Raw genomic sequence first — 25,424 nt, forward strand, 5'->3', positions numbered from 1 at the left:
ATTTGGGGCCCCCCCTCACCCCCGGCCCCCCAGCCCCAAATATTTGGGGCCCCCCGTCACCCCCAGCCCCCCATTCTTTGGGGCCCCCTCACCCCAGCCCCCCAATATTTGGGGACCCCGACCCCCCGCCCCCTGTTATTTTGGGACCCCCCTCACCCCAGCACCCCAATATTTGGGGCCCCCCCTCACCCCGGCCCCTGTTTTTGGGGCCCCAGCCCCCCAATATTTGGGACCCCCCTCACCCCAGCCCCCCAGCACCCCATTCTTTGGGGCCCCCTCACCCCAGCCCCCCAATATTTGGGGCCCCCCCTCACCCCATCCCCCCAGCCCCCCAATATTTGGGGCCCCCCCCCCCGTTATTTTGGGGCCCCCTCACCGCCGGCCAGCAGGTACTCGCGGAACAGGGGGATGCGGAACCAGCAGGGCAGGGTGAGCAGGTGGGGGCGCAGCCCCGGGAACCGCTCCCCGAACCCCGTCGCCTCGGTGCAGAAATTCCCGAAGGCGCCGGCGGCCAAAACCCCGTGCGGGTGGAACCCGAAAATGTAGTTTTTCCGGGGGTCCAGCTCCGCCGTTTTCACCAACTGCGGGGAAACGGGGGCGCGCGGGGGTGGGTTTTGGGGGGATATCGAGGGGTTCGGGTGAAAGGGGGCCGGGAAAGAGCGAAATTGGGGGAGGGGATGAGATGGGGGTCGGGTGGCCCAAAACCGTTGCGAAATGAACCGAAATCGCGGCGAAACGAGGCAAAATCGCCCGGAGGTGGCTCGAAGTGGACGCGGGATGGCCCCAAATCCCCCGAGATGGCCCCGAATTGACAGGATTTGCACCAAAATCCACCCGAGGTGGCCCAAAATCCACCTGAGATGGCCCCAAATTTACATGATTTGCTCCAAAATCCACCCGAGGTGGCCCAAAATTGACATGAGATGGCCAAAATTGACCCGAGATGGCCCAAAATTGACCTGAGATGGCCCAAAATCGACATGATTTGCTCCAAAATCCACCCGAGATGGCCCAAAATTGACATGACATGGCCCAAAATCCACCTGAGATGGCCCCAAATCGACATGATTTGCACCAAAATCCACCCGAGATGGCCCAAAATTGACATGACATGGCCCAAAATCCACCCGAGATGGCCCAAAATTGACCTGAGATGGCCCCAAAATCGACATGATTTGCACCAAAATCCACCCAAGATGGCCCAAAATTGACCTGAGATGGCCCCAAATCGACATGATTTGCACCAAAATCCACCCGAGATGGCCCAAAATTGACCTGAGATGGCCCAAAATCGACATGATTTGCACCAAAATCCACCCGAGATGGCCCCAAATTGACCTGAGATGGCCCAAAATTGACCCGAGATGGCCCAAAATCGACATGATTTGCACCAAAATCCACCCGAGATGGCCCAAAATTGACATGACATGGCCCAAAATCCACCTGAGATGGCCCCAAATCGACATGATTTGCACCAAAATCCACCCGAGATGGCCCAAAATTGACATGACATGGCCCAAAATCCACCCGAGATGGCCCAAAATTGACCTGAGATGGCCCCAAAATCGACATGATTTGCACCAAAATCCACCAAGATGGCCCAAAATTGACCTGAGATGGCCCCAAATCGACATGATTTGCACCAAAATCCACCCGAGATGGCCCAAAATTGACCTGAGATGGCCCCAAATCGACATGATTTGCACCAAAATCCCCCCGAGATGGCCCCAAATTGACATGACATGGCCCAAAATCGACCTGAGATGGCCCAAAATCGACATGATTTGCACCAAAATCCACCCGAGATGGCCCCAAATTGACCTGAGATGGCCAAAAATTGACCCGAGATGGCCCAAAATTGACCCGAGATGGCCCAAAATCCACCCGAGATGGCCCAAACTTGACCTGAGATGGCCCAAAATCGACATGATTTGCACCAAAATCCACCCAAGATGGCCCAAAATTGACATGACATGGCCCGAAATCCACCTGAGATGGCCCAAAATCAACCCAAGATGGCCCCAAATCGACATGATTTGCACCAAAATCCACCCAAGACGGCCCCAAATCCACCCAAGGTGGCCCAAAATCGACATGATTTGCACCAAAATCCACCCGAGATGGCCCAAAATTGACCCGAGATGGCCCAAAATTGACCCGAGATGGCCCAAAATCGACATGATTTGCACCAAAATCCACCCAAGACGGCCCAAAATTGACATGACGTGGCCCAAAATCAACCTGAGGTGGCCCAAATCCCCCCGAGATGGCCCCAGATCGCCCTGAAATGGCCCAAAATCGCCCTGAAATGGCCCAAAACCGCCCTGAGATGGCCCCAAATTCACCCGAGATGGCTCAAAATCCCCCTGAAATGACCCAAAATCCCCTCGAGACCCCCCCCCCCAACCCCCCCCGGGACCCCCAAACCCCCTGGGACCCCAAAACCCCCCTGGGACCCCCAATAACCCCCCAGCTCCCCCCTTAGGACCCTCTCAGACCCCCCAAAACCCCCCAAAACCCCCCAAAACCCCCCGGGACCCCAACCCCCCCCCTCAGGCCCCGCCCCTTCCCCAAGCCCCGCCCACCCCCGGCTCACCGAGATGGGGAAGTAATCCCGGAAGTAGTTCCAGACGGGCCAGGAGCGCACCCAGGCGGAACGGCGCCCCCCGCGGCTGGGGGTGTCCCGGTCCGCCCACAGCCAGCCCGCGTACAGCAGCGCCGGCAGCCACAGGGACCCGCGCAGCGCCAGGGCGAACAGCAGCACGCACAGCTGGCCTGGGGGACCCAGGCGTCCGGGAGCGGGGGGTAAGGGACCCCCCCTTAGGGCTACCCATCCCCGCAGGAACCGCATTTCTCGGGGTCACCGTTTTCTTACGGGACCCCAAAAACCCCGGGGTGGGGGAGGGGCGCTCAGAGTTGCATTAAGGGACCCAGGCGTCCGGGAGTGGGGGGGGTAAGGGACCCCCCCCTTAGGGCTACCCATCCCCCCAGGAACCGCATTTCTCGGGGTCACCGTTTTCTTACGGGACCCCAAAAACCCCGGGGTGGGGGAGGGGCGCTCAGAGTTGCATTAAGGGACCCAGGCGTCCGGGAGCGGGGGGGTAAGGGACCCCCCCTTAGGGCTACCCATCCCCGCAGGAACCGCATTTCTCGGGGTCACCGTTTTCTTACGGGACCCCAAAAACCCCGGGGTGGGGGAGGGGCGCTCAGAGTTGCATTAAGGGACCCAGGCGTCCGGGAGCGGGGGGGTAAGGGACCCCCCCCTTAGGGCTACCCATCCCCCCAGGAACCGCATTTCTCGGGGTCACCGTTTTCTCAAGGGACCCCAAAAACCCCGGGAGGTTGGGGAGCGCAGCCATCAGTAGGGACCAGAGTGAACGGCCCGTAGTGAGTTAGAGGAGAGATTGGGGGGTCGGGGGTGGTCAGGGGGGTTTGGGGGGGTCATGTGGGGGTCACATGGGGCTTTTTGGGGTCCCCAGAGAGGTTTTGGGGGGGGGGGTGCGAGTGCAGCCATCAGTAGGGACCAGAGTGAACGGCCCGTAGTGAGTTAAAGGAGGAGTTGGGGGGGGTCAGGGGGGTTTGGGGGGGTCATGTGGGGGTTTGGGGGGGGTCAGGGGGGTTGTGGGGGTCACATGGGGCTTTTCGGGGCCCCCAAAAGGGTTTTGGGGCAGGGGTGGTGGGAGTGCAGCCATCAGTAGGGACCAGAGTGAACGGCCCGTAGTGAGTTAGAGGAGGGATGGGGGGGGCAGGGGGGTTTGGGGGGGTCATGTGGGGGGTCGGGGGGTCAGGGGGGTTTTGGGGACCCCCCCGTTCCCCCCCCGGACTCACCGAGGCCCAGGAAGGTGCAGACCCACTGCAGAACCGCGGCCGTTTGCAGCCGCCGGCGCAGGGGGAGGCGCAGGGGGGCGAAATGCAGCGGCATTGGGGGGAATGGGGGGGACTGGGGGGAACTGAGAGCACTGGGGGGGACTGGGAGGAACTGGGGGGACTGGGGGGGACTGGGAGGGATTGGGAGGAACTGGGGGGACTGGGAAGAACTGGGAGGAACTGGGGGAGACTGGGGGGGACTGGGAGGAACTGGGAGGACTGGGGGCACTGGGAGGAATGGGGGGACTGGGAGGGAACTGGGAGGAAATAGGGGGACTGGGGGGACTGGGAAGAACTGGGAGGACTGGGAGGAACTGGGGGGGAACTGGGAGGAACTGGGGGGGAATGGGGGGACTGGGAGGAACTGGGAGGACTGGGAGGAATGGGAGGAATGGGGGGAATGGGAAGAACTGGGGGGGACTGGGGGGGACTGGGAAGGAACTGGGAGGGAATGGGGGGACTGGGAAGAACTGGGAGGAGTGGGGGGGACTGGGGGAGTACTGGGGGGACTGGGAATGGGGGCACTGGGAATGGGAGCTTACTGGGAGCAAAGTGGGGGGGTTACTGGGATCAGGGTTACTGGGATTGGGGGGGTTACTGGGATGGGAGTTACTGGGATGGGGGTTACTGGGATGGGAGTTACTGGGATCGGGGTTACTGGGATTGGGGGGGGTTACTGGGAGCAAGGGGGTTGTTACTGGGATTGAGGGGGGGGTTACTGGGATCAGGGTTACTGGGATCGGGGGGGTTACTGGGATCTCGGGGGTCGTTACTGGGATCGCGAGGGCGCCGGGAGCAGCAGGAGCGGGATGGGGGGAGGGAACTGGGAGCTGCTGGTTTTAACTGGGAGCGGCCCCGCCCCGCCCCGGGGGGGTTGGGAAACAGGGGGAGTGAATGGTGGGAAAGGTGACGGGGAACTGGGGGCACTGGGAGGGACTGGGAGGGACTGGGGGGCACTGGGGGGCACTGGGAGGGACTGGGGGGCACTGGGGGGCACTGGGAGGGACTGGGAGGGACTGGGGGGCACTGGGAGGCACTGGGAGGGACTGGGGGGCACTGGGAGGGACTGGGGGGCACTGGGGGGCACTGGGAGGGACTGGGGGGCACTGGGAGGGAGTGGGGGGCACTGGGGGGGAGTGAGAGGAACTGGGGGTCACTGGGAGGGACTGGGGGGCACTGGGAGGGAGTGGGGGGCACTGGGAGGAACTGGGGGGCACTGGGAGGGAGAGGAACTGGGGGGCACTGGGAGGGAGTGGGGGGCACTGGGAAGGACTGGGGGGCACTGGGAGGGAGAGGAACTGGGGGGCACTGGGAGGAACTGGGGGGCACTGGGAGGGACTGGGAGGAACTGGGGACACTGGGAGGGACTGGGGGGCACTGGGACTGGAACGAACTGGGCTGAACTGGGAGTTTATTGGTTTTTTACAGGCAGTCGCACATAGTTCCCGGGGGGGGTCACCCCAAGGGGTCCCGGGACACCGGGGGGACACGGGGGGTCACTGGGCAGCCTGGGGGGACACTGGGGGGACACTGGTGTCATTGGTGTCCCTGGTGTCACTGGGCGGGCTGGGGGACACTGGGGGACACTGGTGTCCTGGGTGGAGTGGGGGGACACTGGGGGACACTGGTGTCACTGGGCAGACTGGGGGGACACTGGTGTCACTGGTGTCCCTGGTGTCCCTGGGCGGGCTGTGGGGACGCCGGTGTCCCCAGTGTCCCCGGTGTCCCGGTGTCACTGGGCGGGCTGTGGGGACGCCGGTGTCCCTGGTGTCCCGGTGTCCCTGGGCGGACTGTGGGGACGCCGGTGTCCCCGGTGTCCCGGTGTCACTGGGCGGGCTGTGGGGACACCGGTGTCCCCGGTGTCCCGGTGTCACTGGGAGGGCTGTGGGGACACCGGTGTCCCCAGTGTCCCCGGTGTCCCGGTGTCCCTGGGCGGGCTGTGGGGACGCCGGTGTCCCCAGTGTCCCCGTGTCCCTGGGCGGGCTGTGGGGATACCGGTGTCCCCGGTGTCCCGGTGTCACTGGGCGGGCTGTGGGGACGCCGGTGTCCCCGGTGTCCCGGTGTCCCTGGGCGGGCTGTGGGGACGCCGGTGTCCCCAGTGTCCCGGTGTCCCTGGGCGGGCTGTGGGGACGCCGGTGTCCCCGGTGTCACTGGGCGGGCTGTGGGGACGCCGGTGTCCCCGGTGTCCTGGTGTCCCTGGGCGGGCTGTGGGGACGCCGGTGTCCCCGGTGTCCCGGTGTCCCTGGGCGGGCTGTGGGGACGCCGGTGTCCCCGGTGTCCCGGTGTCCCTGGGCGGGCTGTGGGGACGCCGGTGTCCCCGGTGTCCCGGTGTCCCTGGGTGGGCTGTGGGGACGCCGGTGTCCCCGGTGTCCCGGTGTCACTGGGCGGGCTGTGGGGACGGTGCGGCGGCGCCGTTGGCCCTGGCCGGGGGGGGCTGGGGGCTGTCCGCGGCCGGGGCGGGCGCGGGGGGCGAGGGCTGCGGCGCCGCGCCCTTGGCGTCCCCGGCGGGGGGCAGGGACACCACGATGTACTTCTGCACGCTGCCGGGGACGCCGGGCACGCCGGGGACGCCGGTGACGGTGGCGCTGGGCACCGTGGGGGCGGCCGACACCAGTTTGACCACGGGCTGCACGCTGGGGACGCTGGGGACGCTGGTGGTGACCGGGGACGTGGCGGCGGGAGCCGGGCTGGTGCTGAACGTGATCACCTGGGGACACGGGGACGGACGGGGGACGGCGTGGGGACACAGGGACAGCGTGGGGACGGGGGGACATGGGGACAGGGGGATGTGGGGACAGGGGGACAGGGGGACATGGGGACAGGGGGACGTGGGGACAGGGGGACGTGGGGACAGGGGGACAGGGGGATGTGGGGACGTGGGGACATGGGGACGTGGGGACAGGGAGACATGGGGGACAGGGGGATATGGGGACAGGGGGATATGGGGACATGGGGACAGGGGCACATGGGGACATTGGGAACAATTTGCAGACATGAGGATGTTGGGGACACTGGGGCAGCGTGTCCCCTCCCTCCCCATGTCCCCCTCCCCTATGATATGTCCCCATGTCATGTCCCCACGTCCCCATTTCCCCCCCGTATCCCCTCTACGTCCCCCCCTGTCCCCACATCCCCCTGTCCCCATGTCCCCATGTCCCCCTGTCCCCACATCCCCCTGTCCCCATGTCCCCATGTCCCCCTGTCCCCACGTCCCCCTGTCCCCATGTCCCCCTGTCCCCACGTCCCCCTGTCCCCACGTCCCCCTGTCCCCCCGCCCCCGCCCCCGTACCTGCTGTGACGCGCTGGTCCCCGAGGCCGAGGACATGACGATGAACTTGGTGGGGGGAGGGGAGGGCTGGGTGGGCGTGGCCGGCCGGGACATCACGGGCAGGGTGATGGCGCCCGGGACCTTGATGATGCCGGGGGGCGGCACGCGCGCCGGGGGGGCCCCCTGGCCCTGCGCAGCCTGGCTCAGCGTCAACGTGGGCCGGGGCTGCGGGGACAGCGGGACAGCGGGACAGCGGGACAGCGGGACAGTGGGACAGTGGGGACAACAGGGACAATGAGACAGTGGGGACAATGGGACAGTGACAGGACAATGGGACAGCGGCGGGACAACGGGACAACGGGGACAATGGGACAGTGAGGGGACAATGGGGACAATGGGACAGTGGGGACAATGGGACAATGGGGGCAATGGGACAATGGGACAGGGACAGGACAATGGGACAACGGGCCAGTGACGGGACAATGGGACAGTGGGGACAATGGGACAACGGGACAATGGGGACAATGGGACAGTGGGGACAATGGGACAGTGGGGACAATGGGACAACGGGACAATGGGGACAATGGGACAACAGGACAATGGGGACAATGGGGACAATGGGACAGTGGGGACAATGGGACAGTGGGGACAATGGGACAGTGACGGGACAATGGGGACAATGGGACAGTGGGGACAATGGGACAGTGGGGACAATGGGACAGTGACGGGACAATGGGGACAATGGGACAATGGGACAGTGGGGAGAATGGGACAGTGGGCCAGGGACGGGACAATGGGCCAATGAGGGCAATGGGACAATGGGCCAGTGAGGGGACAATGGGCCAGTGAGGGGACAATGAGACAATGGGACAGTGAGGGGACAATGGGACAGTGACGGGACAATGGGACAATGGGGACAATGGGACAATGGGCCAGTGAGGGGACAATGGGACAATGAGGGCAATGGGACAATGAGGGCAATGGGACAATGGGCCAGTGAGGGGACAATGGGGACAATGGGCCAGTGAAGGGACAATGAGACAATGGGACAATGGGACAGTGAGGGGACAATGGGACAGTGACGGGACAATGGGACAATGGGGACAATGGGACAATGGGGACAATGGGACAATGGGCCAGTGAGGGGACAATGAGACAATAGGACAATGGGACAGTGAGGGGACAATGGGCCAGTGAGGGCAATGGGACAGTGACGGGACAATGGGACAATGGGGACAATGGGACAGTGAGGGGACAATGGGACAGTGACGGGACAATGAGGGCAATGGGACAATGGGGACAATGGGACAGTGAGGGGACAATGGGGACAATGGGCCAGTGAGGGGACAATGGAGGCAATGGGACAGTTTAACGTCTCCCCATTGTCACCTTAACGCTCCTCCAATGTCACCTTATTGTCCCCTCAATGTCACCTTCCCATCCCCCCGCGCCCCCAGCCCCACCCGCCTCGTGGTTCTCTCGACCTGCGGGGCCCTCGCCACGCGTGCGGCTCAACGTGCCCCCTTCTTGTCGCCCCCCCGTGTCCCCAAATGTCCCCCCGCGTCCCCCCGCAGTGTCCCCATGTCCCCAAAGTGTCCCCATGTCCCCGCGCGCTGGTCGGGTTGCCCTGCTGGGACCGCAGGGCGGCCTGCGCCGGGGCCTTCGCCACGCGTGCGGCTCAACGTGCCCCCTCCCTACGTCCCCAAAGGTCCCCAAATAAGGTCCCCCCAGGTCCCCCAAGGTCCCCCCGTCCCCGCGCCACCTGCGTGATGGTCAGCGTGGTCCTGTTGACCTGCTGGGCCTGCAGGGCGGCCTGCGCGCGGGCCTTCACCACGTGCGCGCACAGCGTGGCCCCCAGGAAGCCGAAGTCGCTCTTGTAGGAGTCGGGGGCGTCGGGGGGGGGGCGCACCTTGGCCAGCACGGGGGCGCAGTGCTTCTGTGGGGACAGGGGGACAGTGAGGGGACAGGGGACACGGGACATGGGGACATGGGGGACATGGGGACATGGGGGACAATGGGGACATGGGGACATGGGGGACACGGGGGGACAATGGGGACATGGGGACAATGGGGACATGGGGGACATGGGGACAGGGGGGACATGGGGGACATGGGGGACATGGGGGAGAATGGGGACATGGGGGACATGGGGGACATGGGGGACAATGAGGACATGGGGACATGGGGGACAATGGGGGACAATGAGGGACAATGGGGACAATGGGGACAATGGGGACAATGGGGGACACGGGGACATGGGGGACATGGGGGACAATGGGGACATGGGGGACATGGGGACATGGGGGACACAGGGACATGGGGGACAATGGGGACATGGGGACACGGGGACATGGGGACAATGGGGGACATGGGGGACATGGGGACAAGGGGGACATGGGGGACAATGGGGGACAATGGGGACAATGGGGACAATGGGGGACACGGGGACATGGGGGACATGGGGGACAATGGGGACATGGGGGACAATGGGGGACATGGGGGACATGGGGGGACATGGGGGGACATGGGGACAATGGGGGACACGGGGGACAATGGGGACACGGGGACAATGGGGGACATGGGGGACATGGGGGACACGGGGACACGGGGACAATGGGGGACATGGGGGACATGGGGGACAATGGGGACATGGGGGACAATGGGGGACAATGGGGGACAATGGGGGACATGGGGACACAGGGGACACGGGGGACAATGGGGACATGGGGGACAATGGGGACATGGGGGACAATGGGGGACAATGGGGGACAATGGGGGACATGGGGACATGGGGGACAATGGGGGACAATGGGGGACAATGGGGGACATGGGGGACATGGGGGACAATGGGGACATGGGGGACAATGGGGGACAATGGGGGACAATGGGGGACATGGGGACACAGGGGACATGGGGGACAATGGGGACATGGGGGACATGGGAACATAGGGGACATGGGGACAGGGGGACGGGGGGGACACGTGTGACCAGCCACGGGTGTCCCGTCCAGCCCCAAGTGCCACCGCCAGCCCCATAAAATCACTATTTGGCGCCAGTTTGTGTTTTGAGGCCATTTTGCAGCCGCGATTTTGCATTTCAAGGTGACTTTGCGGCTGCGATTTTGCATTTCGAGGCCATTTTGTGGCCACGATTTTGCATTTAGAGGCGATTTTGGTGCCACAATTTTGCGTTTTGAGGCCGTTTTGCGGCCACGATTTTGCGTTTCGAGGCGATTTTGGTGCCACGATTTTGGGGCCACGATTTTGCGTTTCGAGGCGACTTTGCGGCCGCGATTTTGTGTTTCGAGGCCATTTTGGTGCCATTTTGCGGCTGCGATTTTGCATTTCGAGGCGATTTTGGTGCCATGATTTTGCATTTCGAGGCGACTTTGCGGCCGCGATTTTGCGTTTCGAGGCGATTTTGGTGCCACGATTTTGGGGCCACAATTTTGTGTTTCGAGGCCATTTTGGTGCCATTTTGAGGGCACGGGTTTGCGTTTCGAGGCGATTTTGCGGCCGCGATTTTGCGTTTCGAGGCGATTTTGGTGCCACGATTTTGGGGCCGCGATTTTGCGCTTCGAGGCGATTTTGATGCCACAATTTTGCGTTTCGAGGCGACTTTGCGGCCGCGATTTTGCGTTTCGAGGCAATTTTGGTGCCACAATTTTGCGTTTTGAGGCCATTTAGCGGCCACAATTTTGCGGCCACGATTTTGTGTTTCGAGGCCATTTTGCGGCCACGATTTTGTGTTTCGAGGCGATTTTGGGGCCACGATTTTGCGTTTCGGGGCCATTTTGCGGCCACGATTTTGCGCTTCGAGGTGATTTTGGGGCCGCGATTTTGGGGCCGCGATTTTGCGTTTCGAGGCGATTTTGGTGCCACGATTTTGCGGCCGCGATTTTGCGTTTCGAGGCGATTTTGCAGCCACAATTTTGCGTTTCGAGGCCATTTTGGTGCCATTTTGAGGCCACGATTTTGCATTTCGAGGCGATTTTGCAGCCACAATTTTGCGTTTCAAGGCCATTTTGGTGCCATTTTAAGGCCACGATTTTGCGTTGAGGCCATTTTAGTGCCACGATTTTGGGGCCACGATTTTGCGTTTCGAGGCCATTTTGGTGCCATTTTGAGGCCGCGATTTTGCGCTTCGAGGCGATTTTGGGGCCGCGATTCTGGGGCCACGATTTTGCGTTTCAAGGCGATTTTGGGGCCGCGATTTTGCGCTTCGAGGCAACTTTGGGGCCACGATTTTGCGCTTCGAGGCGACTCTGCGGGCGTGATTTTGCGTTTCGAGGCGATTTTGGGGCCACGATTTTGCGCTTCGAGGCCATTTTGGTGCCATTTTGAGGCCACAATTTTGCGTTTCGAGGCGACTTTGCGGCCGCAATTTTGCGTTTCGAGGCCATTTTGGTGCCATTTTGAGGCCACAATTTTGCGTTTCGAGGCGACTTTGCGGCCGCAATTTTGCGTTTCGAGGCCATTTTGGTGCCATTTTGAGGGCACGGGTTTGCGTTTCGAGGCGATTTTGGTGCCACGATTTTGGGGCTGCGATTTTGCGCTTCGAGGCGACTTTGTGGGCGCGATTTTGTGTTTCGAGGCGATTTTGGGGCCACAATTTTGCGCTTCGAGGCGACTTTGCGGGCGCGACTCTGCGGGCGCGACTCTGCGGGCGTGATTTTGCGTTCCGAGGCGGCCGCGGCGCCGCCGTCTCGCCCCCGTGCCGGTACCAGCAGCAGCGTCTGCACGTGGTCGGCGCCGATCTTGTCGATGGTGCTGACCACCGGCCCCTCCAGGATGGCCCGGATGCGCTCGCCCTCCACCGGCAGCCGCGGCACGATCAGCGTCTTGATCACCTGGGGACACCGCGGGGACGTTGGGGACACCGAGGGGACGTTGGGGGCACACCGAGGGGACACCGCGGGGACGTTGGGGGAACATTGGGGGGACACCGCGGGGACACCGCGGGGACGTTGGGGACACACCGAGGGGACATCAAGGGGACGTTGGGGACACCAAGGGGACATTGGGGGCACACCGAGGGGACACCGCGGGGACGTTGGGGACACACCGAGGGGACATCAAGGGGACGTTGGGGACACACTGAGGGGACACTGCGGGGACGTTGGGGACACCAAGGGGACATTGGGGGCACACCGAGGGGACACCGCGGGGACGTTGGGGACACACCGCGGGGACACCAGGGGGACGTTGGGGACACTGAGGGGACATTGGGGGCACACCGAGGGGACACCGCGGGGACGTTGGGGACACACCAAGGGGACACCGCGGGGACGTTGGGGGGACATTGGGGGGACACCGAGGGGACACCGCGGGGACGTTGGGGACACACCGCGGGGACACCGCGGGGATGTTGGGGACACACCGAGGGGACACCGCGGGGACGTTGGGGGGACATTGGGGGGACACCGAGGGGACACCGCGGGGACGTTGGGGACACCGCGGGGACATTGGGGGCACACCGAGGGGACACCACGGGGACGTTGGGGACACACCGAGGGGACACCACGGGGACACCGCGGGGATGTTGGGGACACCACGGGGACACCGCGGGGACGTTGGGGACACACTGAGGGGACACCGCGGGGACGTTGGGGGGACATTGGGGGGACACCGAGGGGACACCGCGGGGACGTTGGGGACACCGCGGGGACACCGAGGGGACATCAAGGGGACGTTGGGGGGACATTGGGGGGACACCGAGAGGACACCACGGGGACGTTGGGGACACCGCGGGGACATTGGGGGCACACCGCGGGGACATCAAGGGGATGTTGGGGGGACACCGAGAGGACACCACAGGGACGTTGGGGACACACCGCGGGGACACCAGGGGGACGTTGGGGGGACACCGAGAGGATGTTGGGGGGACACCGAGGGGACGTTGGAGACACCGAGTGGACATTGAGGGCACATTGGGGGGACACCGGGGGGACATTGAGGGGACACCGAGGGGACGTTGGGGACACACCAAGGGGACGTTAAGGGCACATTGGGGGGACACCGGGGGGATGTTGGGGACACCGAGGGGACATCGAGGGGACATTAAGGGCACATTGGGGGGACGTTGGGGGGACACCGAGGGGACATTGGGGGGACACCGAGGGGACACTGAGGGGACGTTGGGGGCACACTGAGGGGACATCGAGGGGACGTTGGGGGGACATTGGGGGGACACCAAGGAGACATCGAGGGGACATTGGGGGGGACACCGAGGGGACATTAAGGGCACATTGGGGGGACGTTGGGGGGACACCAAGGGGACATTGGGGGGACACCGAGGGGACATCGAGGGGACATCAAGGGGACGTTGCGGGGGACACCGAGGGGATGTTGCGGGACAATGAGGGGACACTGAGGGGACACTAAAGGCACATTGAGGGGACATTGAGGGGACACTGAGGGGATGTTGGGGGACACTAAAGACACATAAAGGGGACATTGAGGGGACATCAAAGGGACATTGGGGGGATATTGAGGGGACATTAAAAGCACATTGAGGGGACATTGGGGGGACAAAGGGGGACACTGGGGGACATTAAGGGGACGCTGGGAGGACACTGAGGTGACATTAAGGGGACACAGAGGGGACGTTGAGGGGAACATCAAAGGGACATTGGGGGACGTTAAAGGGACCATTGAGGGGACAGGTAAAAGGGGACGTGACGCTGTGGGGCGGATGTGGGGCAGATGTGGGGCTGGCGATGTCGGGGACACGTCGGGGACACGTCGGGGACACGCTGGGGACACGCTGGGGACACATCGGGGACACTCACGTCAGGGCCCAGCTCCGCCAGCCCCGCGATGGAGCCGTAACGCGTCGTCCAGGGGGTCTTGTCGTCCACCCAGCTCTGCGGAGAGGGGGGATCTATGGGGCTGCCCCACATCCCCACAGCCTGCCCCACAGCTGCCCCGCAGCACCCAGTCCTGCCCCACAGCCTGCCCCACAGATCTGCCCCACAGCTGCCCCGCAGCGCCCAGTCCTGCCCCACAGATCTGCCCCACAGATCTGCCCCACAACCTGCCCCATAGTGCCCAGTCCTGCCCCACAGATCTGCCCCACAGCTGCCCCATAGTGCCCAGTCCTGCCCCGCAGATCTGACCCACAGATCTGCCCCACAGCTGCCCCGCAGTGCCCAGTCCTGCCCCGCAGATCTGACCCACAGATCTGCCCCACAGCTGCCCCACAGTGCCCAGTCCTGCCCCACAGATCTGCCCCACAGCTGCCCCACAGTGCCCAGTCCTGCCCCACAGATCTGACCCACAGATCTGCCCCACAGCTGCCCCATAGTGCCCAGTCCTGCCCCGCAGATCTGACCCACAGATCTGCCCCACAGCTGCCCCATAGTGCCCAGTCCTGCCCCACAGATCTGCCCCATAGTGCCCAGTCCTGCCCCACAGATCTGACCCACAGATCTGACCCACATCTGCCCCACAGCGCCCAGTCCTGCCCCGCAGATCTGCCCCACAGATCTGCCCCACAACCTGCCCCGCAGCGCCCAGTCCTGCCCCACAGATCTGACCCACAGATCTGCCCCACAGCTGCCCCGCAGCGCCCAGTCCTGCCCCACAGCCTGCCCCACAGATCTGCCCCACAGCTGCCCCATAGTGCCCAGTCCTGCCCCGCAGATCTGACCCACAGATCTGCCCCACAGCTGCCCCGCAGCGCCCAGTCCTGCCCCACAGATCTGCCCCACAGATCTGCCCCACAGTGCCCAGTCCTGCCCCACAGCCTGCCCCGCAGATCTGCCCCACAGCTGCCCCACAGTGCCCAGTCCTGCCCCACAGATCTGCCCCACAACCTGCCCCACGTCCTGCCCTGCATCCCACCCCACATCCAGCCCCACATCCCCACATCCTGCCCCACACTTTGGTGAAGCTTTTAGCGACTCTTGGCTGCACATTATTAATTGTTGTGCTGAAGTTCTTGCAGAGCTGCACCACCAGCCCCACATCTGCCCCGCAGCCCCAGAACCTGCCCCACAGCCCCATAAGCTGCCCCACATCCTGCCCCACACCTTGGGGAAGGTCTTGGCCACCTGTGGCCACACATTAATTGTGGTGGTGCTGAAGTTCTTGCAGAGCTGCGCCACCAGCCCCACAGCCCCATAAGCTGTTCCACAGCCCCATAACCTGCCCCACAGCCCCATAACCTGCCCCACATCCTGCCCCACACCTTGGGGAAGGTCTTGGCCACCTGTGGCCGGACATTAATTGTGGTGGTGCTGAAGTTCTTGCAGAGCTGCGCCACCAGCCCCACAGCCCCATAAGCTGCCCCACAGCCCCATAAGCTGCCCCACATCCCGCCCCACACCTTGGTGAAGGTCTTGGCCACGCGCGGCTGCACGTTGTTGGTGGTGGTGCTGAAGTTCTTGCAGAGCTGCGCCACCAGCCGCGCGGCGAAGTCCCGCAGGGCCCAGTGGTTGTCGACGTCGGGGCGCAGGCAGAGCTGGCGGCTCACGATGCACGTCATGACGGCCGGGATCAGCTCGTGCAGCTGCGGACGTTGGGGACATGGGGACATCGGGGACATTGGGGACACTGGGGGGGATGAGGGGGAATGGGGGACATGGGGGACATGGGGACATTGGGGACATTGGGGACACTGGGGGGGATGAGGGGGAATGGGGGACATGGGGGACACGGGGGACGTGGGGACATGGGGACACGGGGACGCAGGCAGAGCTGGCGGCTCACGATGCACGTCATGACGGCCGGGATCAGCTCGTGCAGCTGCGGACGTTGGGGACATGGGGACATCGGGGACATTGGGGACACTGGGGGGGATGAGGGGGAATGGGGGACATGGGGGACACAGGGGACATGGGGACACGGGGACGCAGGCAGAGCTGGCGGCTCACGATGCACGTCATGACGGCCGGGATCAGCTCGTGCAGCTGCGGACGTTGGGGACATGGGGACATCGGGGACATTGGGGACACTGGGGGGGATGAGGGGGAATGGGGGACACGGGGGACGTGGGGACACGGGGACGCAGGCAGAGCTGGCGGCTCACGATGCACGTCATGACGGCCGGGAGCAGCTCGTGCAGCTGCGGACGTTGGGGACATGGGGACATCGGGGACATTGGGGACATCGGGGACCTTGGGGACACTGGGGGGGATGAGGGAGAATGGGGGACACGGGGGACGTGGGGACATCGGGGACATCGGGGACCCTGTGGGGGATGAGGGGGAATGGGCGACATGGGGGACATGGGGGACGTGGGGACATGGGGACACGGGGACATGGGGGGGATGAGGGGGAATGGGGGACATGGGGGACACGGGGGACATGGGGACATCGGGGACCCTGTGGGGGATGAGGGGGAATGGGCGACATGGGGGACACGGGGGACGTGGGGACATGGGGACATCGGGGACATGGGGGGGATGAGGGGGAATGGGCGACATGGGGGACATTGAGCACATCAGGGACATGGGGGACAATGGGGGACAATGGGGGACAATGGGGCAGCACTGAGGTCATTGGCAACATGGGGGACACTGGGGACATGGGGAGACACTGGGGACATTGGAGACAGGGGGGGACATGGTGGGGACATAGCGGGGACATATTTCTCCAAATAAAGTGTCAGGTTGTCCATTATGGGACATGGGAACACACAGCGACCCACGGGGACATTGGGGACAAGGTGACACCCACGTATTTCTCCAGGTACAGCGTGGGATTGTCCATCAGGGGACATGGGGACAGGGGGACACTGGGGACAGGGGGACACTCACGTATTTCTCCAGGTACAGCGTGGGATTGTCCATCAGCGCCTTCACCATGCGCATGAGGTAGATGAGCAGCGCCAGGTTGTTCTGCACCACGTTCACTCGCACCTCGGGGACAACAAAAGCGTCACCGGGGGGTGTCCCCTGGGCCGTTTCGCCACCCGCGGTGGGGACGAGGGGGACACGGGGACTCACCCCCTCGGAGATGAAGGTGCTGAAGCGCGGCAGCATCTGGTACAGGCCGGGGTCGGTGGCGATGCTCTGCAGGGCCTCCTGGGGAGGGGGACACCATGGGGACACCCCGGGGACAGGGGACACCCCGAGGGACACCCCGGGGACAGGGGACACGTCAGGGGACAAGGGGACACCCCGGGGAACAAGGGGACACGTCAGGGGACACCCCGGGGACAAGGGGACACCCCAGGGGACAGGAGAACATGTCAGGGGACACCCCGAGGGACAAGGGGACACCCCGAGGGATACCCCGGGGGACAAGGAGACACCCCAAGGGACAAGGGGACACCCCAAGGGACACCCCGGGGGACAAGGGGACAGCCCGAGGGACACCCCGGCGGACAGGGGGACACCCCAGGGGACAAGGGGACACACCGGGGGACAAGGGGACACCCCAAGGGACACCCTGGGGGACAGGGGGACACCCCAAGGGACAAGGGGACACCCCAAGTGACACCCCAAGGGACAAGGAGACACCCCAAGGGACAAGGGGACACCCCAAGTGACACCCCAAGGGACAAGGGGACACCCCGGGGGACACCCCAGGGGACAAGGGGACACCCCAGGGGACAAGGGGACACCCCAGGCGACACCCTGGCGACAAGAGGACACCCTGGGGACAAGAGGACACGTCAGGGGACAGGGGGACACCCCAGGGGACAGGGGGACACCCCAGGGGACACCCCGGGGGACAAGAGGACACCCTGGGGACAAGGGAACACGTCAGGGGACAAGGAGACACCCCAGGGGACAGGGGGACACCCCAAGGGACACCCGAGGGACGAGGGGACACCCCAGGGGACACCACAGGGGACAACGGGACACCCAAGGGACACCCCGAGGACGAGGGGACACCCGGGGGACAAGGGGACACCCCAAGGGACACCCCGAGGGACGAGGGGACACCCCAGGGGACACCACAGGGGACGAGGGGACACCACAGGGGACACCCCGGGGGACAAGGGGACACCCCAGGGGACACCCCAGGGGACAAGGAGACACCCCAAGGGACAAGGGGACACCCCGAGGGACACCCCGAGGGACGAGGGAGGGGGCTGGGGACAGCAGCAGCCCCAAGAGTTGAGCGCGGAGCGGGCCGTGGCGCGGACGGGGACACAGGGGGAGCAGGGCGGCCGCGGGGGGCCCGGGGCTGAGGGGGCGCGCGGGGGGGGCTCACGGCGCGCTTGGCCTCGCAGGAGCCCACGCAGGCCTCGGTGATCTCCTTGTAGTACAGCTGCTGCTCCACCGACAGCTCGTGCACCCGCCGCGGCTTCAGCCGCACCGCGGCGCCCTCCTTCCCTGCGCGGCGCGGGCAGCGTCACCGCGGGGGCCCGAGCAACGGGGCCGGGCTCACCCCGACCCCACACAGGCCCCCAAACACCCCACGGACCCCCCAAACCGCCCGGGGAACCCCAAACCCCACAGACCCCTATTAACCCCCCTACGGACCCCCCAAACCACCCAGGGAACCCCAAACCCCACAGACCCCTATTAACCCCCCCCAGGGAACCCCAAACCCCACAGACCCCTATTAACCCCCCTACGGACCCCCCAAACCACCCAGGGAACCCCAAACCCCACAGACCCCTATTAACCCCCCCAGGGAACCCCAAACCCCACAGACCCCTAAAACCCCCCCCAGGGAACCCCAAACCCCACAGACTCCTATTGACCCCCCCAGGGAACCCCTAACCCCACAGACCCCTATGAACCCCTCCAGGGAACCCCAAACCCCACAGACCCCTATTAATCACCCCAGGGAACCCCCAAACCCCACAGACCCCTATTAACCCCCCTACGGACCCCCCAAGCCCCCCGGGGAACCCCAAACCCCACAGACCCCTATGAACCCCCCCAGGGACCCCCAAACCCCCCAGGGAACCCCCAAACCCCACAGACCCCTATTAACCCCCCCAGGGAACCCCAAACCCCACAGACCCCTATTAACCCCCCTACGGACCCCCCAAGCCCCCCGGGGAACCCCAAACCCCACAGACCCCTATTAACCCCCCCAGGGAACCCCAAACCCCACAGACCCCTATTAACCCCCCTACGGACCCCCAAACCGCCCAGGGAACCCCAAACCCCACAGAGCCCTATTAACCCCCCCAGGGAACCCCAAACCCACAGACCCCTAAAACCCCCCCCAGGGAACCCCAAACCCCACAGACCCCTATTAACCCCCCCCAGGGAACCCCAAACCCCAGAGACGCCCCAGAAACCTCAAAAAACTCCCCAAACGCCCCCCCGCCAAAACCCCAGAGACCCCCCAACCCCCCCAGGGACCCCCCCAAAAACCCAAGGACCCCCCCAAACCCCCATTGACTTCCCCAAACCCCTCAGAGACCCCTCGAAAACCCCAGAGATCCCCCCCAAACCCCCTCAAAAACCCCACAGACCCCCCCCAAAAACCTTTTCCATCTGGGGGGGCCCCCCCGTGGCCCTTCCCCTTGGGGGTCCCGTCCTCCTCCTGCCCCCGGTTTGGTGGCCTTGAGGGGTTCGGTGGCTTCGGCCTTTTGCTGCTCCTTGGGGGCTGGGGGAGAAAAATGGGGGGTCAGACCCCCCAAAAAACCCCCCCATGGAGGGGACAGGGGGGTGACACCCCCAAAAACCCCCCCATGGAGGGGACGGGGGGGGTGATACCCCCAAAAACCCCCCCATGGAGGGGACGGGGGGGGTGATACCCCCAAAATTCCCCCCATGGAGGGAACAGGGGGGTGACACCCCAAAACCCCCCCATGGAGGGGACGGGGGGGGTGACACCCCCAAAACCCCCCCATGGAGGGGACGGGGGGGGGTGACACCCCCAAAATCCCCCCCTGAGGGGACAGGGGGGTCAGACCCCCCAAAACCCCCCCCATGGAGGGGACAGGGGGGTGACACCCCAAAAACCCCCCCATGGAGGGGACAGGGGGGGTGACACCCCAAAAACCCCCCCATGGAGGGGACAGGGGGGGGGTGACACCCCCAAACCCCCCCCAGGAGGGGACGGGGGGGGGTGACACCCCCAAAACCCCCCCATGGAGGGGACGGGGGGGTCAGACACCCCAAAAACCCCCCCATGGAGGGGACAAGGGGGGTGACACCCCCAAAAACCCCCCCATGGAGGGGACGGGGGGGGTGACACCCCAAAAACCCCCATGGAGGGGACAGGGGGGTGACACCCCAAAAACCCCCCATGGAGGGGACAGGGGGGTGACACCCCCAAAAACCCCACCATGGAGGGGACAGGGGGGTGACACCCCCAAAAACCCCCCCATGGAGGGGACAGGGGGGTCACTCACCCGGGGGGGGATTTTCGGGGATCGCCGGTTGTACCCCCTCGATGCTGAGCCAATGAGCTGCGAACAAACGGGGGTTTACGAAAAACAAAAATAAATTTCGTAACTAAACTTTAAAGGTTTTGGCGCCGGAATCACCCCAGGGCTCAAAATTGTGGCATCAAAAGCACCTCAGAGGGGCCAAAATGGCCCCAAAATCACCTCAGGGCCCGAAATGGCCTCAAAATCACCTCAGGGCCCAAAATGGCCCAAAATCACCTCAGGGCCCGAAATGGCCCCAAAATCACCTCAGGGCCCGAAATGGCCCCAAAATCACCTCAGGGCCCAAAATGGCAGCACCAGGGGCACCAATTTGGGGTTTTTAGCCTCGATTTCACGATATAACGGAGAAAAATGTGTGGAATTTTTGAGTTTTGCACAGAAAGCGACTCATGTGGGGATTCTCAATTAAGAAAGCGACAAAACTGCCTCAAAACGGCGCCAGAATCACCTCAAGGCCTAAAACGGGCCCAAAATCACCTCAGGGCTCCAAATGGCGGCTCCAGGGGCACCAATTTGGGGTTTTTAGTCTAAATTTTATGATAAAATGGAGAAAAACGTTCGGAATTTGTGAGTTTTGCCCAAAAACCAACCGATGCGGGGATTTTCGATTAAGAGAGCGGCCCCAAAACTGCCTCAAAATGGCCCCAAAATCACCTCAGGGCCCAAAATGGCGGCTCCAGGGGCACCAATTTGGGGATTTTTGGCCTCAATTTTATGACATAATGCAGAAAAACGTTCGGAATTTGTGAGTTTTCCCCAAAAACCAACCGATGCGGGGATTTTCGATTAAGAGAGCGGCCCCAAAACTGCCTCAAAACGGCGCCAGAATCACCTCAGGGCCCAAAACGGCCCCAAAATCACCTCAGGGCTCCAAATGGCGGCTCCAGGGGCACCAATTTGGGGTTTTTAGCCTCGATTTCATGATATATTGGAGAAAAAGTTTTGGAATGTGTGAGTTTTGCGCAAAAAGCGACTGATGTGGGGATTCTCGATTAAGAGAGCGGCCCCAAAACTGCCTCAAAACGGCCCCAAAATCACCTCAGGGCTCCAAATGGCGGCTCCAGGAGCACTAATTTTGGGGTTTTGAGCCTCGATTTTATTACGTAATGAAGAAAAACCCCTGGAATTTGTGAGTTTTGCACAAAAAGCGACTGAGGCGGGGATTATTGAGAAACAGAGCGACCCCAAAACTGCCTCAAAACGGCGCCAGAATCACCTCAGGGCCCCAAAATGGCCCCAAAATCACCTCAGGGCCCAAAACGGCGGCTCCAGGGGCACCAATTTGGGGTTTTTAGCCTCGATTTCATGATACATTGGAGAAAAAGTTTTGGAATGTGTGAGTTTTGCCCAAAAACCAACCGATGTGGGGATTCTCGATTAAGAGAGCGGCCCCAAAACTGCCTCAAAATGGCGCCAGAATCACCTCAGGGCCCCAAAATGGCGGCTCCAGGGGCACCAATTTGGGGATTTTTGCCCTCAATTTTATGACATAATGCAGAAAAACGTTCGGAATTTGTGAGTTTTCCCCAAAAACCAACCGATGCGGGGATTTTCGATTAAGAGAGCGGCCCCAAAACGGCGCCAGAATCACCTCAGGGCCCCAAAACGGCGGCGTCAAAGCACAATAAACAGACACAAAAGCCCCCCCCCGGACCCAAAATCCCGGGAATTCCCCCCAAAGCGGGGTCCCCACCCTTGAGGCAGACGTCGAGGGGCACGCGGGGCAGGGGCGTGTTGATGATGTCGCTCAGCTCCACTTCTTTTTCCTCGTAAAAATACAGCTCGCGGCCCCCGCCGCTGGCGTAGCGGAACGGGATGAACTCGGGCGCGTGGAACCCGTACAGGGGCTGGGGGGTGGAAAACGGGGGGTCAGGGGGACCCCAAACCCCCCCGCCCTGTGCTGATGAGGGGGTCGGGGTCCCCCCCACAGATTTTGGGGGGTGTCGCTGGTACCTCGACGTTTTTGAGCTTGAGAGCGAAGTCGACGTCGCCCGTGGTGAGTTTGCGGCGTTTGCCCATGTGCATGAACTTGAGGGCGTCCTGGGGGGGGGGAAAAAGGGGGTACGGGGGGGTCAGGGGGGTTTATGGGGTCACAAGGGGGTTTATGGGGGTCACAAAGGGGGTTTGGGGGGGTCACAAAGGGGTTTATGGGGTCACAAGGGGGGTTTGGGGGAGTCAGGGGGGGTTTATGGGGTCACAAAGGGGGTTTATAGGGGTCACAAAGGGGGTTTGGGGGGGGTCACAAAGGGGGTTTATGGGGTCACAAAGGGGGTTTATGGGGGTCACAAAGGGGGTTTGGGGGGGTCAGGGGGGTTTATGGGGGTCACAAAGGGGGTTTGGGGGGGTCACAAAGGGGGTTTATGGGGTCACAAAGGGGGTTGGGGGGGTCAGGGGGGGTTGGGGGGTCACAAAGGGGGTTTATGGGGTCACAAAGGGGGTTTGGGGGGGTCAGGGGGGTTGGGGGGTCACAAGGGGGTTTGGGGGGGTCACAAAGGGGGTTTGGGGGGGTCAGGGGGGGTTTATGGGGTCACAAAGGGGGTTTATAGGGGTCACAAAGGGGGTTTATGGGGTCACAAAGGGGTTTATGGGGGTCACAAAGGGGGTTTGGGGGGTCACAAAGGGGTTTATGGGGTCACAAAGGGGGTTTATGGGGTCACAAGGGGGTTTGGGGGGGTCGCAAAGGGGGTTTATGGGGTCACAAAGGGGGTTTCGGGGGGTCACAAAGGGGTTTATGGGGTCACAAAGGGGGTTTATGGGGTCACAAAGGGGGTTTGGGGGGGTCACAAGGGGGTTTATGGGGTCACAAGGGGGTTTATGGGGTCACAAAGGGGGTTTATGGGGGTCGCAAAGGGGTTTATGGGGGTCACAAAGGGGGTTTGGGGGGGTCACAAAGGGGTTTATGGGGTCACAAAGGGGGTTTATGGGGTCACAAAGGGGGTTTGGGGGGTCACAAGGGGGTTTATGGGGTCACAAGGGGGTTTATGGGGTCACAAAGGGGGTTTATGGGGGTCACAAAGGGGGTTTATGGGGGTCACAAAGGGGTTTATGGGGGTCACAAAGGGGTTTATGGGGGTCACAAAGGGGGGTTTGGGGGGTCACAAAGGGGTTTATGGGGTCACAAGGGGGTTTGGGGGGGTCACAAAGGGGGTTTATGGGGTCACAAGGGGGTTTGGGGGGGTCACAAAGGGGGTTTATGGGGTCACAAGGGGGTTTGGGGGGGTCACAAAGGGGTTTATGGGGTCACAAAGGGGTTTATGGGGTCACAAAGGGGTTTGGGGGGGTCACAAAGGGGGTTTATGGGGGTCACAAAGGGGGTTTGGGGGGGTCACAAAGGCGGTTGTCACCCCCCCTTGTGCCTCAAATCTGGGGGGTTTGGGTCCCCCTGGGGACCCGATTTCGGGCGGACAGAGTGTCCCTGTGTCCTCTTGTTCCCCCCTGACCCCAGGGGTGTCCCCGACGCCCCCCCATATCCCCATATCCTCATATCCCCCTGTCCCCCTGTCCCCATGTCCCCTGTCCCCATATCCCCCCGTCCCCCTGTCCCCCCGTCCCCACCTGCGCCACCTCCTTGAGCCGGTACGTGGCCTCCTCGGCCAGCAGCTGGCAGGTGTCCTCGGCCACCCCCAGCCCCAGCGCCTCGGCCATGGCGCGCAGCGACTCCGCCGGCAGCTGCGTGGGGCTCGGCTTGGCCTTCTTCTCCTCCGCCATGGCCGCTGCCGCCGCCCCGGCCCCGGGCCCCCGGTCCGCCGGTCCGCCGGTCCCCCCGGTCCCCCGGTCACCCGGTCCCCCGGTCCGCCGGTCCCCCGGGTCCCCCGGTCCGCCGGTCCCCCGGCCGCTGCCGCCGCCACCCCGGCTGCTCCGCCCCCTCAGCGCCAGGTCCTGGCCGCGCGGGATTGTGGGAGCGCGTTTAACACCACCCCGCCCCCCACCAAAAAAAAAAAAAAAAAAAAAAAAAAGAAGGCACACCCCCCCCCCGCCCCCAACCCGACCCTCCCCACACACGAATCGCAGCCGTCTGTACAGCGGGGCGCAATTATCGCGATATTAAATGCACAGAAAGGGGGGGCGGCGGGAGGAGGGGTTGGGAGGGGAGTCACTATCGCCCTGACAGGACCTGCGGAGTGGTGGGCGGGGCCAAGGGGAGGGCGGGGCCAAGGGGAGGGCGGGGCCATGGGGAGGGCGGGGCCAAGGGGAGGGCGGGGCCAGGGGGAGGGCGGTGCCAGGGGGAGGGCGGTGCCAAGGGGAGGGCGGGGCGGGGGGCCAAAGGGGAGGGCGGGGCCAAAGGGAGGGCGGGGCCAAAGGGAGGGCGGGGCCAAAGGGAGGGCGGGGCCAAAGGGAGGGCGGGGCTGGGGCAGCGCGCATGCGCGAAGCGGCCGCCGCCGGGGCCAGAGGGGTGAGTGGGAGAGACCATTGGGGGCCGTGGGGGGGAATGGGGGGGGAGACACATTTGGGGGGGAAATGGGGGGCGGGAGAGACCATTGGGGGTACCGGGGGGGGGATGGGGGGCGGGGGGGACCATTGGGGTCCGGGGGGGGGGACACACCGTTGGGGTCTCCTCCACCGTTCCCCCCCCCCTCTCCCCAGGGCCACCGTGACCCCAACGACCTGGGACCGTCACCAACCCCCCGGGACCCCAAACCCCTTTGGACCCCCTAAACAACCCCCGGACCCCCAAAATCCCCCCCAGACCCCCCCAGGACCCCCCAAACCCCCCCCCAAAACCCCCCCTAGAACCCCCCAAAAACCCCCCAGGACCCCAAAACCCCCCCAACCCCCCCCCGAGGACCCCCCAAAACCCCCCCAGGACCCCAAAACCCCCCCCAGGACCCCCCAACCCCCCCCAGGACCCCAAAACCCCCCCAGGACCCCCCAAAAACCCCCCCAGGACCCCAACCCCCCCCAAAACCCCCCCAGGACCCCCCAAACCCCCCCAGGACCCCAAACCCCCCCCCAGGACTCCCCAACCCCCACCTAGAAC

At 63.8% G+C, this 25,424-nt stretch overlaps 2 protein-coding genes across 2 annotated transcripts; both read right to left on the reverse strand.

The window, feature by feature from the left end:
• Positions 1 to 376: 376 nt before the first annotated feature.
• LOC136002855 (2-acylglycerol O-acyltransferase 2-B-like) lies at positions 377 to 3,922 on the reverse strand (the record flags this gene model as incomplete). Its single annotated transcript, XM_065658099.1, has 3 exons — positions 3,829 to 3,922; positions 2,597 to 2,775; positions 377 to 581 (listed from the first exon to the last, which is right to left on the reverse strand). Coding segments are annotated over exons 1-3 (478 nt in total), but the record flags the coding sequence as incomplete, so codon positions are not given.
• Positions 3,923 to 5,261: 1,339 nt separating this feature from the next.
• Positions 5,262 to 24,307, reverse strand: TAF6 (TATA-box binding protein associated factor 6). The gene is given in 15 exon segments (XM_065658098.1): positions 5,262 to 6,574; positions 7,157 to 7,360; positions 8,898 to 9,071; positions 11,859 to 11,984; positions 13,926 to 14,000; positions 15,464 to 15,646; positions 16,896 to 16,997; positions 17,085 to 17,162; positions 18,301 to 18,422; positions 19,536 to 19,599; positions 19,601 to 19,656; positions 20,408 to 20,464; positions 22,140 to 22,293; positions 22,400 to 22,486; positions 24,002 to 24,307. Coding segments are annotated over 15 exon segments (1,965 nt in total). The 5' UTR covers positions 24,155 to 24,307; the 3' UTR covers positions 5,262 to 6,244.
• Between the last annotated feature and the right edge of the window lie 1,117 nt (positions 24,308 to 25,424).

This window comes from Caloenas nicobarica, unplaced genomic scaffold, assembly GCF_036013445.1.
Source record: "Caloenas nicobarica isolate bCalNic1 unplaced genomic scaffold, bCalNic1.hap1 Scaffold_522, whole genome shotgun sequence".
Taxonomy (NCBI): Eukaryota; Metazoa; Chordata; class Aves; order Columbiformes; family Columbidae; genus Caloenas; species Caloenas nicobarica.